Raw genomic sequence first — 16782 nt, forward strand, 5'->3', positions numbered from 1 at the left:
TATATATATATATATATATATACATGTATAAAATTCACATTAAATTATTTAAGCATTAAAAATCTAGCTTCGATCATTATAGATTTGATTCTATTCTTATATACTTAGTATTTATTGCATTATGATCTTAATAAAATCATTATACAATATATATAATTTTATTATGTATCTGTTATATATTATCCGTTAGTTTCTTTTCATTGAGTGCATTCAGTAGAGTCAACACTGTTGTGCAACCGTTTTGTAATTGTTTACTGAGATAGAATCATTCTTCTAGATCTAAAAGTATAATCCAATTAGCGCGAAGAAAATTGCCAGCAGTTTGAACGTTTTGAATACAGTCAATAGCTGCGTTCAACAGATTCAATGTATTCTTCCAAATCTAAAATGTTGATTGGATGATCTAAATTCACCAATAACAGCGAACGCTCAATTGTTAAGTCTGCTGTACGCAGCCATTGCGTGCATTTAGAACGACAATCGCTCATTGAGCTCTTTTATTTGAATGAGTGAATTCAGAAGCATGATCGCTTATTGAACGCTCTTGCATCTGATTGGCATATTCCATTGGATCTAAAAATATAGACCAAACAGATACTAGGCACACAGTAAGCGATCGTGTTTCTGGATGCTATTGAATTATGTGCTCATAACAGTTGCGCAGATATTTTACAGTTACGTAATTGTTGATATGAACACATAACAACTGCATAATGAGGGGCTAGTACTGGGGCTAGGACTGCTTTCAGATTTCTTTCTGATAAAACAAATTGTAGAAAAAAAGGTTGAATTTTAAGAAATTGATTGATATCATAGACAATTAATAACAGTCGAATTATATACAGTTTTTTTATATTTTAAATATATTAAAAATATGTTAAATATAATTACAAATTGAACTAAAAATTTCACTTTATTACTAAAGTACGAATAGATATTAAATAACGGCAAATAATTTTTAACGTTTATTTTTCCCGATTATTATAGCGATTTTTTAATACAATCTTGCATATAATCTACTGCGATCATTTATATACAGTGCTCTATTTCTTGAACTATAGAATTATAAAATTTTAACATGTATGTGTAGGAACGCGATTTTTATGACATTGCATTACCTATAAAATGCTGCATCAATAAATAATATTGAAAATTGTGTGCATAAAAAAGATGGAGAAAGATATTAAATAAATGGTATTAAAAATTGAATCTTCTTCTTTTGAATTCTCCTAGTATTGCTTCCCAGAAAAAAAAAACGAAGTGGTATTGCAATCTTTAAAAAAGAATATCTCATCGAACATCGATAATGTCCGCGAGCATCAAGATGTTATTCAGACTTCGGTTTCATATCTTCTTTGTAGTGCAGCAGCACGAGAGAGAACAAAAATACACCAGCCATCATAGAGAATGCACTTATGTAGTATGGAAATGCGCTCGGTATAAAGCGTTCATATTGTGTGTGTTGCAGTGGACGCACAGAAACTTGCGTTGTACTGTAAAGATGGGTCAATCCGATGCGCGTATAGTCCACTTTGAATTGGTATACCCCGTACACATCAGGGATCTTAAATCTGCCCTCGTAGCGACCATTTCCTACTGATTTCATAGTCATACGCACGAACGGATCGATTCGTACAAATTCCAGCTGCAGATCGTTTGTCTCGTAAGGCACCCACTTGCCATCCGACAGTCGTTCGACTTCGATGGAATACACCACGTTGTCCATGATCGTATACGCGGTTGGCGGCTGCGTTTCGCCGACTCGATGATGGTGAACGTTCGACACTCTTATGACACCATTCTCCTTGAACACCCATTGTGTCATGGCCTTGGCTACCACTTGATTGCCAGATTTCTCGTATCTTTGACCATCTGCAAGCAATTGATTTTTTTTAAGCCTCATATAAATATTTTCAATAATCAAGTAAAAAAATTTAATTAGAGATAGCGATTATTAAGAAATTTCAAGAGATAAATAAAAATATCTTTTTTTTGTTGCTATAGAACTTTGTATACTTTGTATACTTTACCTTGTCCCTTTTGAATAGGACTGGTAAATGCTTCGTCACTGAAGAAAAACAAGGAACCCGAGAACAGAACTCTGGCATTATTTCTTGCCTGTAGAGCCGCTATTAATAAAGTATTTTTGCCAACACCATGTGGATACTCTTTGATTGGTTGATCTGGATAATAGGTATATGCTGAAGTAGATGCTGATAATAAACGTAAAATTAAAGGATTATCTGTGTCCGCGATTAGTCCGGTTCCTTGATATAGCAATGGGGGGATATTCTTGCTTCCAATAATAATTGGAGCATCTATTAGATTCGCTGGATCTGCTACTATAGTAGTGTGTTGACCACTGTCAGAAGCATCATAGTTCATATGATCGATTACAGTGGAGCCTTCCTCATCTACCTCTAAGCCACATTCTGAAGCTAATTCATGTACAGCATCGCCAGAATGTGAGGAGCCAGCAAGCAATACGTTTCCGCCATTGTCTATAAACTCCGTTATGGTGTCTACACTCAAAGCACCACCAAATTCTTCCACCGTAGGTGCAAATATTATTAGATGTTCATATAAATATTCGCCGTATTTGGAAAGCTGCAAAGTTGCATCGTCAGCTGACTTGAAAGTTAATGTATAATCACTATCTGTAACAATTTTAAAACATATTACTTAAAGCCAATAACATTACAATGCTATATTTTCCTGCTTTTTCTTGCTTGCATTTTATTAAATTATGCATTCTAAACTGTTCTCAATCAAGTGCAAACCAAAAATCATTTTATTCTTGTTTATTTGGAGAACATTCAGATAGGAATCTGAATGTGTTCCTGCGTGATACAATTCTAGTAATTTATTAATTTTAAAATACAAGCAATCCAGTAAAAGAAACATGCATTGTATGCTACTGGGTTAATATTACATTAATTCTGTTAAATTTATTCAATTACTTAATAAGTAAGTGTTCATTAAAAATTTTAAACACACACACACACACACACACACATATATATATATGAGACATTAAGTAAATATTAAATAATGTTAAATACATTAGATTACATGGATTTAGAATACTTCACCTAAAATCTTAATAAAAATATACTCATTCGATGCGTTTTCACTGAAAATGAAAGAATCCGGCAGAAAAACGTATCGACTTCATAGTTCACGATTAAGCGTTAAAGTTCGAGACTTTAAAAAAGATTACACTTTAGAGATTGCATTAGCAGTGAATTTGTATTTTTAAAGCAGTGAATTTGTGTTTGTGAAGCAGAGAATTTGTGTAATTAATGCAGAACGTATATATAGCGCTGTATCGAATTGGGATGACAGCTATTTTAACCTCTAAAAATCTCGAATTTCAACGCGAATTGATAATTCGATTCACGAGGCTGATCACCGCGTTTTTCTGCCAGATTCTTTCGTTTTGAGTGAAAACGTGTCAAATATATTTTTATTAAGATTTTAGATGGGGAGAAGGAGGTATTCCAAACAATTACCGAAATTATAACAATTTTTATTCTCAATAAAATTAATTTTAAATTAAAATAATATATTCATCTTATATGACAAATATTGTACGTTTCTTGAGAAGATTGAAAATGATTGGATCAATAATCGATGTTTTGGCATGATCTCAGAATATGAGTGGAAAAAAAATGGAATAGACTGAAACATTTATTAATTATTGTTCTCTATGCCCTCAGATGTAGTTGATATTCTGCAAATATATACATTTAATGTCCCCGATAACGTGTAATACGTGAGAAACATTGCTAAAGACAGCTGCCAATGATTCGAACGTCAGAGATGATTAGAAATAACAAAGTGCGAATACCCTGCAACATCTTGAAGAATATTGAATGAGTCTCCTTGATAGCGAGATTGTCAAGCAGGACTAGGATCGGGCCGCCGGCATTCGAGCCGGCGAACACAAGGAACAAGCAGAATAACCATCCTACGAGTCTCATCGCGCACTAATTATGACGAAATATTTGCCACGATACACGCCGATATTGCCGAACGTCTTCTTCTTCGGTAATAAAATAAGCAGAGAGAAGCCTAATGACTCCGGCACATCAGTGTGATATTAGTCGCGCGCGATACGCGATATCCAATGACAATATACTTTTAGAATGAGAATATTGATAAAGTTGTACACTCATTGGATATCGCGTGTCACGCGCGATGAACATCGCGCTGATGTACCGGAGACATAAGGCCCTGCGTACAATGGAGGAAATATTAGGAATAGGAATAATAACCATTAAGATTTCAACCTATCAGAAACCGTGTACACCGGTGTAACTGATATCTGATGTTCTGAAATCTTGATGTATAGTTCAGACGCAGCAAACGTCAATCAGTGGAGCAGCAACCAATCAGCGAGGTGATATTTTTTACACCACTGTAAATATCGCCTCGCTGATTGGTTGCTGCTCCGCCGCTCGACATTTGTGGCTTGCTGCATCCAATCTGAACTAGGCATATTTAAGCCTACGGCACACGATGCTTGTTTTCCTGCTGAATTGCTAGTTGGACATTAAAATCTTGCCAATTGGCTGCGATACTGACATTGACAGCACTTTATTCCTGTTCCTAATATTTCTGTTATGCATAGGCCATAACTTTTAAAGCCTTGTGTCCACAAGTTAAGTCCTAAATGCGAGATAATAGCGATAGTAATAAAAATAACGATAGCAATAGCGATAATGATAGCGATAGGAATAGAAAAATCCAACATACAGAAATATTACTGCACATAGGAACATAGAATGAGGCAATAGCGATAATTTTATAAATTTAGTGGCTCGCAAAATACAAATATAAAATACAAGGACGCAGAATTTTTTTTGTTTGAATATCATATATTTAAAATTCTTACATTAACAATATAAATTCATATATGTATATGTATTTCGGCCTATATGGCCTTTCAGGCAATAGCGATAAATTTCCGATGAGAATTCTATATGTCTATTTCGCCTTATGGTATATCCACACAACTTGCATAGTCGCATAAACATATGCATAAAGAAAATTATCTAATCGCATTTCTCTTTTACGTACAACAAAGTTGTACGTAAAATGTGATTGGATAATTTTCTTTATGCATACGTTTATGCGATTATGCAAGTTTATGTGGATATACCCTTACAGTCTATCAATCAGCATTCAGATTTTTCATTCTGTTTATATTAGGTGTAGTAAAAAGAAATCCATTATTTTTCCATTCAATTTCATGCAAAAATAATGGATTTCTTTTTACTACACCTAATATGTGCTATAATAATCTTGAAGCGGATGGAAGAATATATTACGATCTATATATGAGATATTATAAATCAGATTAGTTGGCATTTTTATTTCTTTCGCGACATTGTTCAACGGGAGGCGACAATTATATATTATTATATCGCTTATTACTATCGCTGTTGCCTCACATTGTGTCTAGGTCTTAAGAACGGAAAACTACAATGCATTCTGCATGTTACATTGTGAAACTAAACTCCAATAAGTATCTTACCCAATGGAATACAATAGTATAATATTCTGTTATAATGTTATGTATGTTAATAATATTACAAAATTTCTCTATTTTTTTAATTATAAAGCGGTTTAAACTAGAATTCAAAACTTGAAGATAATTAAATATATCTCTAACTAAAATTTAATACATACGTATTTAAGAAATTTAATAAATTTTGTAGTTTTCATTGCAATTTTAGATATCTTCAAAATTTTTATTAAATAAAAGATATATAAATTAGTGCCTTATCGAAAAAATTAACATTTTAAAATAAAAGATGATTTTATATAAATATTGTACACACTTGATATTTTACATATCTCAGATTCTTTTTTTTAATACAAAATAAACTTGATGTTTCAGAACGTTAAACAGACTGCAATTTAAAGAAATTCTGTAGATATCTAAAACAGCGCAATGAGAATTGTAGGATTTAATAAATCTCATAAATATATATATGTATATACGTATTAAGAAATGGTTATAGAAAGTGTATTAGAATAATATTTTAAATTCAAATTTTTAATTCTAATTTAATATATATATATATATATATATATATAGATTCTTTAAATATATATACAGAGTCTGATAAAAAGTTCACTACGTTCTATCGATAAGCTGAATAATTTTGCATTAGAGTATCTTTTCAAAAATTCAACTATTGTCGGGATATAAACCAAAATAAATCACTGAAACAAATTTTTTATTATTGACATAAATGTTCGCCATATACTGATCTAGACATGCCCATCTTCATCAGTCTTCATCAATTTTCGTGAAAAGCTTGGACTTCTTTTAACTCTTGAATCATTATTTCGCGAAAAATACTCTGTATTCTTCCTTTCATGTTTTCCGAAGTGGTAGGAGATTGAAAATAAGCTACTTCACTCCTTCACTCTTCTCCAAAGATAAATGATGGATTGCGCTTTGAAAATTTTTCCGCAAACCCTCGAAACAAGAAATCATAAGCTTAGTGTTCGTGACTGTACAAATAATATTACATGTAACATTCCCGACTCCCCACACTCGTGTAATTGTATAACATCTACATGTAAGTTACATGCTGTATTTTGCTGGTATATTATTAAAATTAATTATATTAAAGAATCGATAAATCAAAATTATAATTTTTAACATTAAATAAAGTTATTGTAAATAAATATCTTAAAAGATGATTTAATTGAAAACATGGAAAATATGGGAAAAAGAAAAAAGAATAAGAAGATAAGAAAACAAAGAGAAGCAAAGAGAACGTAAGGGAAAGATAAGATGATAAATAGAGAGCTGTAATATAGAAAAAAAGAGAACGCAATTGCATATTGCTACAATGGGAAAAAGAAAGAACGAGCGAATAAAATGTATTGAGAGAAAGGGAGCAATAATGGATGAAAGAGAGAACGCAACTACATTTGGCTACAATGGGATTGGAGAAAGAAAATGTTGGTGGATCCCGCGTGACATCACGAGGATCTCTTCCTCACTGATCTCTTCCTTCCACGACGATGCACTTCTCTTTTCCTTCCACGAACTCTGCGTCTGTCGGACATGAAATCGAAATTACAATTGACAACTGTGTGTTTCTAATAATTTTTTCACTGCTTCACCAATGAGATTATATTATTTTAAATTAGCCAATTAGTGATGTGGGCAATCGATATATACCCCATAAAATTCCACGCCTCTTGAGAATCCTTTGTCCCTCTACCCCCTTTGAAGCGCTATAGAAATAGAATCGGCTCTATTACGTTACTAACAGTAAAATAAAAAAAGTAAAACAAGTTTAAATAATAGCTAAACAATTATTTTCAGCATTTTATTTTTAAATATATAAATATATAATTAATATTTTATTTTTATAATATTTAAGATAATAAATAAGAATATATTTCATAATTATTTACTGACATGAATAATAAAGTAAAGATATTAGCAACATGATTAAATTATGATTTTCGAGTAATATTATATTGTTCTGCCCAAGCTGGAAACTCACCGATGTCATAAATAAAGACTCCCCAAGTAGAGAATAGGATAACTTGCACTATTAAACTGTACATAGTGGGGAAACATCTGACTGCTATTTTAGTTTGTAAATGATCTGCGACAGTTATAATTGCATTTGGCGGCGTAGCGACTGGCTGGATCTGAATGCGTACGAGCACGTCAGAGTCACTGGCATCATCAGATATAATGGATGTATCTTCATCGTCACACACTTTGAGAAACAAAAATGAATAATAATCGCAATTTTTACGAGGAAATACTTACGACAAAAATAGAATAATTGTAAAAGTCAGTTTCTTAAAATTTATTTTAATCGTTGAACGAGGAGTACAAAATTCTGATGTAAAAAGGTAAAACGAAACGTAGAAAATTTATAAATTATAAAAATGAACAAAAAGTAAACGTGTTTGAAGATAAAGGTATTATCACTACATTTTTTCTAAAATTTAGAAAGTAATCTCTCCTAAAGTTGTTAGTATTGACAATTTATACTGTTATAATATATTTTATCATTGAACAAATTCTTACCATACGAGCGACGACAGGTAGAATTATATTAGCTGTATTAACGTTTGAAGTAACTTCCGTCAATGTACCAACGAATAAAATAACAATGGCCAACATCAGCACAGGAGGTAATTCTTTCAAAGGTACCAAAGCTAGTCCTATTTTCATGGCAAGTCCTGAGACAATGCTACCTTTTGAGACAGCAAAACTAGCACTGCCTAATAGAAATATCAATTTCCACGGCATCTTTGAATAATCTGCCAAGTAATCAGACCCTCAGACGATCTGGTCACTTATCTGGATGCTGTGATCATATAAAATTTCACGAGCACTCACATAAGATTATAAAACAGAAAGACAAATCAAGTAGCAAGCCATTCCTCGCTTATCTTTTAGAAGAAAGTCAGTAACTTGCTACTTATTCGTGTTTCAAGTTCATACTTGGTTTCGTAATTGTAAACTGCTCTTACGGTCGCTGCTGTAAAAGTGTAAAAAAATCGGCTCTTTTGGGATGAAAAACATTAGCAGACATGCAAAGATTGCGGGCGTCGAAACCGCTAATATTCTATATAAAAATTATGCTTGAAATGAAATACGAGTTCATTAAAAGAAAATATATTTATTATAATTTTTGCTGATGCGCTCGCAGAAAAATTAGTTTTTATTAAAACTGTTCTTTGACAAAAATAATAAATAATAAATAATATATATATCCTCGTTGTACTTAAAACAAAATACATATTAAGTTTGATGAAAACAAGAAAGAAAATTTTAGTACAGTCCAATACAGTGACCAAAGTATATGTATATATAAGCCGATTCTAGATCACTATGTGTTATTGCGTGTATGTTACACGCAACGTGTGTGTTGCGTATGTACGTGTTGGGTGTGGGTGGAGGGGAGCGCGGGGAGAGGTGATATCCTGGGTAAGACATACTGTACTGACGTATTACCGCCCGTATTATCCGATGTATCATCCCCCTCGCTCTGACTGCGTTCGGGAAGCGCGCTATCAATGCTATTTGTGTCATAGGCCAGTATTCATAATCAGATCTTATATTCAAGACATTCGTCTTAAGTACGGTCTTAAGAAGTCACGAACCAATCAGAGGACTACATTAGCATCTTAAGATATTACTTAAAACGGTCTTGAAATAAAAATCAAATATGAATACCGGCCATACTATCCTTGTTTCACATTTAATGGACGATGAAGATAGAATGACACGAATAGCGCTAATAGCGTTTCCCCGAACCCAGATCTCTGTGACACGACTCCTGCGACATCATCCTCCTTTCCCCCCCCCTCTCCCCCTATCCCCGTGATGTCACCCTCTCTCCTCCGCGCTACACACACACACACACACACACACACACACACACAGTGTGTGAATCGGCCTATACATACTACTGACAAAGAACAGAAAATCGATTATGTAATCTTTTTTTAGAGTGGAAACGTGAGAAATGAAAACTTTTATTATTGATAATTAATGGAGGAAATTTTCATTTTTCATCTTCCCGTTTTAAAGAAAAAGTTACATACTCATACGTACTTATATAGTTAAATTCTATTATCAATTTTGAAGCGATTAAAGAAGGATACAAAAAATTTGTTTTTATCTTATTTAATTCTTCTAATTAAACAATTACGTTTTACAAAATTAAATTTTTAGACTTACACGTCCATTAGAACTTCTGACTATCCGCGAATGAATCCAGGAGCTCTAAATATCCATAGAAATATACATCCCATAAAAAGTAATGCAACGAAGATTTCATGAAATGTCATAGGTTCTAGATTTTTAAGGTTTTGACTTATTACCTACGAGAATCAATACATTTTCTTATCAAAAAGTTGATTTGTAAATAAATTTAAAATAAAGAGAAAAAGAAAAAGCAAGCTTCCTTTCCATTTTTAATTACACAATTAAATCAGCCCTAAATCGTTCTTTTTAATTTTTTCTATTGAGAATTTTTATCCAAAAAATTTTTAAATATTGAGATACCCCTTCTACTGGTAGCAAATCATCCGTCGCACGCGTGATTGTGTATATGCACATGCAAGTCGGGTTGTAACGCAAACTACTGGGTATGCTGGGCGGGTGATTGTGGCCCGGAATTAAATTAATAAGACCCGCTTGTACTAACGTTACTTTGATTTTAAGCAAGACTTAAAACTCACTCTGTCTCGTTTTAAAGCGAAAGAGAGATAGAGACAGAGAGAATTTTAAGCTTAAAGCAAAGGAATATCGATGCAACCAGACTTCTATTAGTGACTTTGTGATTTTGTTACACGACACGCTTAATCGGGTTTAATAATATCCTTAGTTATGAAATTGGCTAATTATAGTTGTTCCTCAGAAGAATGGACTGTGATTGGCCTGTTTCATAATGGATGTTATTAAACCTGATTAAAGATGCCGTGTAAATGTAGGGTGCTTTCCAGCAAGAACACACACAGACAGATACTGTGTACACAGTGAATCGTTTTATCCTTTAACGTAGGCAAGGACGTAATGAAAGGAACACGTAACATTTGAGTAAAAAATTATTGAAGACTAATATTCGGCAATTTTTAGTAATTAATATCTTGTTAACTATTGTAAAAATTGTAAAATGATAGAGGACTTTTCAACTCAGTTTAGTCTACTCTATCTACACAAAAGCGCTTGAAAAAACTTACGGGATTCCCTGTATATTGAAAAAACCTAGAAAGACATTCGTGAAATGCATTATTATATATTCTTTAACTAGAAATAAACATGCATTTGTTTAACATTTTTAGCAATTGTTTAGCAATTTTATTCAACATTTCACATCTTACTGATTGGCTTTTATTGTTATTTTCTATAAAAACAATAGTTTTCTTGTAACTTTCTTTTCTGTTTTCTGAAAATTATAAATTTTGGACAAAACGCATTTTGAAAATCTGCTCTTCATATGAATCATTATTTATTATATATCATATTTGGAGGAAAACGTCGATTCATTTTTGTGATTACTGATCATAGGATTACAATCATAAATTGCATCATAATCATAAATTTGATTAGTCTAATGCTAGAATTTTGGATGTAGAAAAATTATATCACAAATGTTTTTGAAATTATATATCAAACAATTATATATCAAACGTCAAAGTAATGGTCTCAATTTGAAGACAGATACAGAGGACTTAAATCAGGCATTCTATGATTTAGTTAACTATCTATATAAATTTATGTTGATATGGATAACCTACATCATAATTTGTTTATTTTATGTATATGTTGCCACTTTGGTTTGACGTCTGACGAGCTTACCAACCTATTTTATTAATTATGACATTCTTCGATTTGGTTCATTTAATTGTTAACAATCTAAAATTTTACTGTTTTAAGCATCTTGTCGTCACATTGGAGATAAGTCTATTGCACACTAGATGGAAAGAAAATTTTCGTTTTATATTCATTAAAACATGAATTGGTGTTTATCTCTCCCTTGGACGACGTGATGCGACATAAAATTTGATGATATAAATGGGACTATATTGTGATCCTTTGTATTTTTTTTAACCGTTTGATTGTAATACTATGTTGAAGATAGCTCAAATCTAGAACTGAAATTCATTTTATATTATATTAATTTATTATTAAAGTCGGTGTTTTTTGCGCATTACTTTCGCGCTGACTCCCATGTTGCTATATTATTTATAAAAGTAAAAATTATATAAAAACGCATGCTAAGTACAAGTTTCAAGCTTCAAAATGCTGTTTTATTTTTTTTGTCTACGATGATTTCTCACCGAATTTCAACGATCTGAAGTTATACAAAGTGAATTTGATGAATTGTACAAATTTTGAGCATTTCCTTACTCTTCCTTACTCTTTATTGTTCCTTATTCTTTATTGAGTAAATGTTCCTTACTCTTTATTGAGTAATGTTACTATATATTCGATTGATTACAAAAAAATTTATTATAACTCTATAAATAGATGATATCATACTTGATTTGCGATGGCTTCGCCTTCTACGTCAATTCTTGCCATTTCAGCATCCTTGCTACGTGGCTTCAGGTATCCCAAAAAAGTGATTCACAGCCATAATATAAAAGAGTTAGCCATCTGCGGAATCGAAGCAACCATCCACTTGCCAAAAGTGATTGGATCAGCAGCAGGGAAATTGTATTCGTAGATACCTTTAAAGATAAGATTCGTCGGTGTACCTATAATCGTTCCGGTACCGCCAAAGGTTGTGACATACGCCGCCGCAAACAGATAAGTTTTCGTTAAGTTTGTCGGTTTTATAACCCTGAAGAAAGAAATTCTTTTTCGACGATGTACTGTAAAATTATCTTAATTTACTAAAATGTAACGCATCGTTTACAACGAACGGTAGCGATAGAGGCTAGCGGCAGTAGCGGTAGATATGTCGGGAGTAATGTCTAATTCATCGAGCAGCAGAGCAGCAACCAATCAGCAAGGCGATATTTACAATGGTGTAAAAAATATCGCTTTGCTGGTTGGTTGCTGCTCTGTTATTTGCTGCGTTCAGTCTGAATTAGATGTAAGCTGGTTTTCCGGCTTAGCTAAAAATGATTGATCGATATTAAATTGATGCTAATTCAACATCGATCGACGTTAATTCAATATCGATTGATCAATCACTTGTAATAGGGATATAAAAACGTAGCAAAATGATCCATAAGCAAAATAGATTTCAATCAGTTCGCTTACGGATTTACTCTACGCTCTATTACATTCCCAGCTACAGTGATTGATCTGAGTGTTCGCTCTCCCCCCCCATCTCTCCCCTCCCTCCCTTCCCCTCTCCCTCATCCCCCCCTCTCTCTCTAAGGCTGAGTTTTATCTAAACCTGACACTCATTTTTAACGTCAAAACAGATCAAAATCGATGAATATTAATAATATATGTTTTATCGAAGATGTATCCCCTAATGTAAAGAAATATCAAAGTTATTAATAAAAAAAAGATTTCCCAAGCGAAGCGAGGTCCATCCGCACTCTCCCTCTTACCTAAGGTCGTTCGATTTTCCATGCGAAGAGAGGACTATCCGCACCCTCCTCCTCTGTCGAGGAGCGTTTGACTTTCCACGCAATCGAAATCATGGGGAGAGTTTATAATTAAATTTGAAACAATAATGACGATAATATGTCAATGCCAAGATTATCAGAATGATCTAGGTTTCTATGTATATCTAATCATCATATATATTTTTTTTATTAATATTTATCTATATACTTATATAGTAGTTATTAACTCAATGGAAAAGAGAACATATTAATGATGATTTGATGATTTGATGATTTGTCTAAAGTTATAATGGAGATCAACTAAAAGAAAATTGGTTGAAGAAAGTATAATCAGGAACTATTAATTGAGGGCCAGTGAATTGTTGGTGCCATCGAACGCCATAGTAAATGCCATATTTATTGTTCCAGTGAAAGATCAAACTGCAGATATATTGATAGTATTATTCAAAAATTATTAGATTAGTATTATTAGATTAGTTTTATTCAAGAACGTATTGCATCTGATAGAGAGTAATTTACAGTGATTGTTGGAAGGGATACAGTTCTTTAAAAAATCTTAATTACGTACATAATACATAATGTGAATCATTCTGAAAATTTTGTTGATCATGTGTCAGACATACGTATCTACATACGCAAAATATTGAGCGATTATAGCGTGTCATGCGTGTTGCTTTATCTCGCTCTGGCGTAAAAGAAGAGCATTATATTAATTACTTATATAGCAGAATTTATGTTTGAGAAACGGTATGATTTTGATGAAAGAATACCGGAGCTTTTTAAGACAATGATTTCTTATATCCATTAATTAATGTTGCAATTGGTTGTGAATGAAATGTAATATTTTTTTTAATGAAATATAGGCAAAATGTTTTTTGTGTGTTGAATATAAACATGTTTTTTCGTATGTTATTATTTTGAGTTATCATTCTAACATGTTCATAAAAATATGGAATCATATGAAATAACATATGAAACAAGATTGATCTTGTATATACCTTGCGTCCAAAAATTATTCTGTTTATGAAAATTGTTTTATTAATAACAAAAAAAACAACGAGTGACCGGAAAGATCAATGATCTTGATTTTCTTGAAAATCAAGATCAAGATCAAGGTCATTGGAAGGTCATAATGGAGGCTGACTGTATATATTATAGGAAAACTTTTACTTAAAAACCCGACCCGTATTTTCGAGTATCCGCCCTAATTACTACTATAGTTCTATCGGGACTGCGTTATAAAAATTCCGAAAAATCAATTCGACGGGCAATGGTGACATATATTAGGTGTAGTAAAAAGAAATCCATTATTTTTCCATTCAATTTCATGCAAAAATAATGGATTTCTTTTTACTACACATAATATATATATATATAGTATTGCATTATTTAGCACTTATGATTCAATTTTGATCATTAAAGATTTCTATTTCCTATTGATTGTATATTCACATGTACGGATTATAAATTTTCTTCTTTAATATTATTTATTGAGTTGTCCAGAAAGTTCGTGCCGACTAACCTATATAATTTAATAAATATACTAAAATTTAAATTTTCTGCGTTTCAATTTTCCTTCAACATCGGCATGAACTTTCCGGACAATATTTTCGTAACCTTGATAATATATGTCAAAGTTAAGGTCATTGGAGTTTGGTCCCTTAATCTATATATTTATTTAAATTATAGTTAAATTACTTGCATTTTTTCTTTCAGTGCAGAATAAAATATAAAGGTAATCTTTACATTACGAACTTTTTGATGACCTTGATCTTGACATATATTGTCAATGTCATGACTTTAAATGATCTCAAAAGGTTTTATGCAGCGTTCACTGAGTTCAAAAATTATTAACAAATAAAGTTTAAAAAATAATCTAAATACGAGAAGCGCCACTTGACTCTCATCCCACCTTCCCTTTTGCAGGAGCGTTCGATTTTCATTTCTCTTGACAAGAGGGAGGTGGGATGAAAAAGTCGCGCGCCATTTGGTAGGGAGGTAGGTCGGGTGAAAGTCACTTTATATGAAAAGTTGTATTTCTTGAATTCCTCCTTCTTCATAACCTTTCTTCCTGTCTAAAATTATGTGATTCTTCATATAAAGCAGAGAAATGTAATTATTAATTTCGACCGTTAATAACTTTTGAACGAATAATGACATTATTTTTTAAACTTTAGTTGTTAATAACTTTTGAACGAATATAGTGACCGTTACTTAAAATCTTTTGAAGGCTACTTAAAGTCATGACTGACAAAATATCCCAAAGTCAAGATCATCGAAGAGGTTCTAATGTAAAGATTTATCAATATAAGCTTTTTAAAGTTTATTTAATACTCACGGTTCAGCTTCAGGATCCTCTGGATCTTCCTTTATATCAAATATTTTCCCAAGTCCTTGCTAAAAACAATAAAATTATAGATTTTAAACAAAATAATAAAATTAGTTTTTTAAAGATACAAATCCAGTACAAGCAAATGCCTAAGAAACTGTGTAAAACGTGTGTACATACAAATTTTGTTAAATAAGTATATAAAAATAAAATGTTTTGACTCACATTTGAGTCATTTTCTATAATCATGATTGTCATAAGTAAAATATAATCAAACGTATATTATCGCATTCTAACAATATGTAGAGATGAGATTATGTATAATCAAATTTTCCTTTCTATTATATCAAAATCTCATCAATTTATATCATAGTGAATCCGTTATATAGAAGATTACATGTGAACATGTGATCAACAATTAACATGCTTATTAAAACACAAAGTACTTGTTGTCATGTATCTATAATGATAATCACATCTAATTTTATATATCACGGATTCACTATTACATAAATTGACAAAATTCCAGTACGAATCTAGCGAAGGGAATTTCTTTACGTTAACTATGCATGATCTCATCTCTTTATGTATATTGTTAGAATATAATATACGTTTGATTATATTTTACTATAATTACTTGCATTCGTGCAATTATTTACTTTTAATTAAACAAGAAGAATCCTATTTTTTCGGTCAAAGCAGATCTTAACGCTTGTTTTAGTATTTCTGTGCATACATAGTGATATACATAATGATTTTGTAAATTACTCTCTGTTATCTTTTTCGGTTTTGCAATCATGAATAGAACCATAGTAATATCACTACAAGCAATTTAATAATATGTAACGATAACACGTTACTTTTTAAAATGATAATTAATAATGGTAACGATTACTTTCAGCAAAAGTAATTTTAACAGTAACATGTTACTCTTTAAAATGAGTAACTACATTCTGAATTTTTAGAGGCTTAAAATTCTTACTTTTTCTCTTCAAAACCGAGAGAGAGAGAGAGAGGGGGTGAGGAGGGAGGGAGGGAATGAGGGGGGTAGGGAGAGAGGGGATGGGGGGTGAGGGAGGGAGGGGGTTGATTCCTGCATTCTTGATTCTACGGCACCCTCATCACTCTTATCCGTTGCAGTGTCAGCTGCAGCGGCATGACGAAATATTTTCCAACTTTGTCGGGGAGTATCGAAAATCGCGATAACCATTGAATACATCCCATATACGTGTGTACATGGTCGTAGGGTTATATTTAGATAGTCGTGCGACCGGCGAACAAGCGCGCACACAACACGCATGGGACACAGACGTACGTATATACGGCGTGCATACACATATTGCAGCGTATGCCACATCGTG

General features: G+C 32.3%; 1 protein-coding gene and 1 pseudogene across 1 annotated transcript; both read right to left on the reverse strand.

The window, feature by feature from the left end:
* Positions 1-954: 954 nt before the first annotated feature.
* On the reverse strand, positions 955-4079 carry LOC108690281 (dolichyl-diphosphooligosaccharide--protein glycosyltransferase 48 kDa subunit). The gene is made up of 3 exons (XM_018197489.1): positions 3851-4079; positions 2031-2657; positions 955-1872 (listed from the first exon to the last, which is right to left on the reverse strand). The coding sequence occupies exons 1-3, from the start codon at positions 3981-3983 to the stop codon at positions 1328-1330; spliced, it is 1305 nt and encodes a 434-aa protein (XP_018052978.1). The 5' UTR covers positions 3984-4079; the 3' UTR covers positions 955-1327.
* Positions 4080-7022: 2943 nt separating this feature from the next.
* The window catches only part of LOC108690265, a 13093-nt pseudogene continuing 3333 nt past the window's right edge, over positions 7023-16782 (reverse strand).

The sequence above is a fragment of the Atta colombica genome, unplaced genomic scaffold (assembly GCF_001594045.1).
Source record: "Atta colombica isolate Treedump-2 unplaced genomic scaffold, Acol1.0 scaffold302, whole genome shotgun sequence".
Lineage (NCBI taxonomy): Eukaryota > Metazoa > Arthropoda > Insecta > Hymenoptera > Formicidae > Atta > Atta colombica.

Bases quoted from the DNA above. Each gene is read 5' to 3' on its own strand.
- LOC108690281 (XM_018197489.1), bottom strand. From the start codon at position 3,983: ATGAGACTCGTAGGATGGTTATTCTGCTTGTTCCTTGTGTTCGCCGGC. The intron at 2,658-3,850 runs GTATTCGCACTT...AAATTGTTACAG, and splicing joins ATTCTTCAAGATGTTGCAGG to ATAGTGATTATACATTAACT. The intron at 1,873-2,030 runs GTAAAGTATACA...AATTGCTTGCAG, and splicing joins TCCTATTCAAAAGGGACAAG to ATGGTCAAAGATACGAGAAA.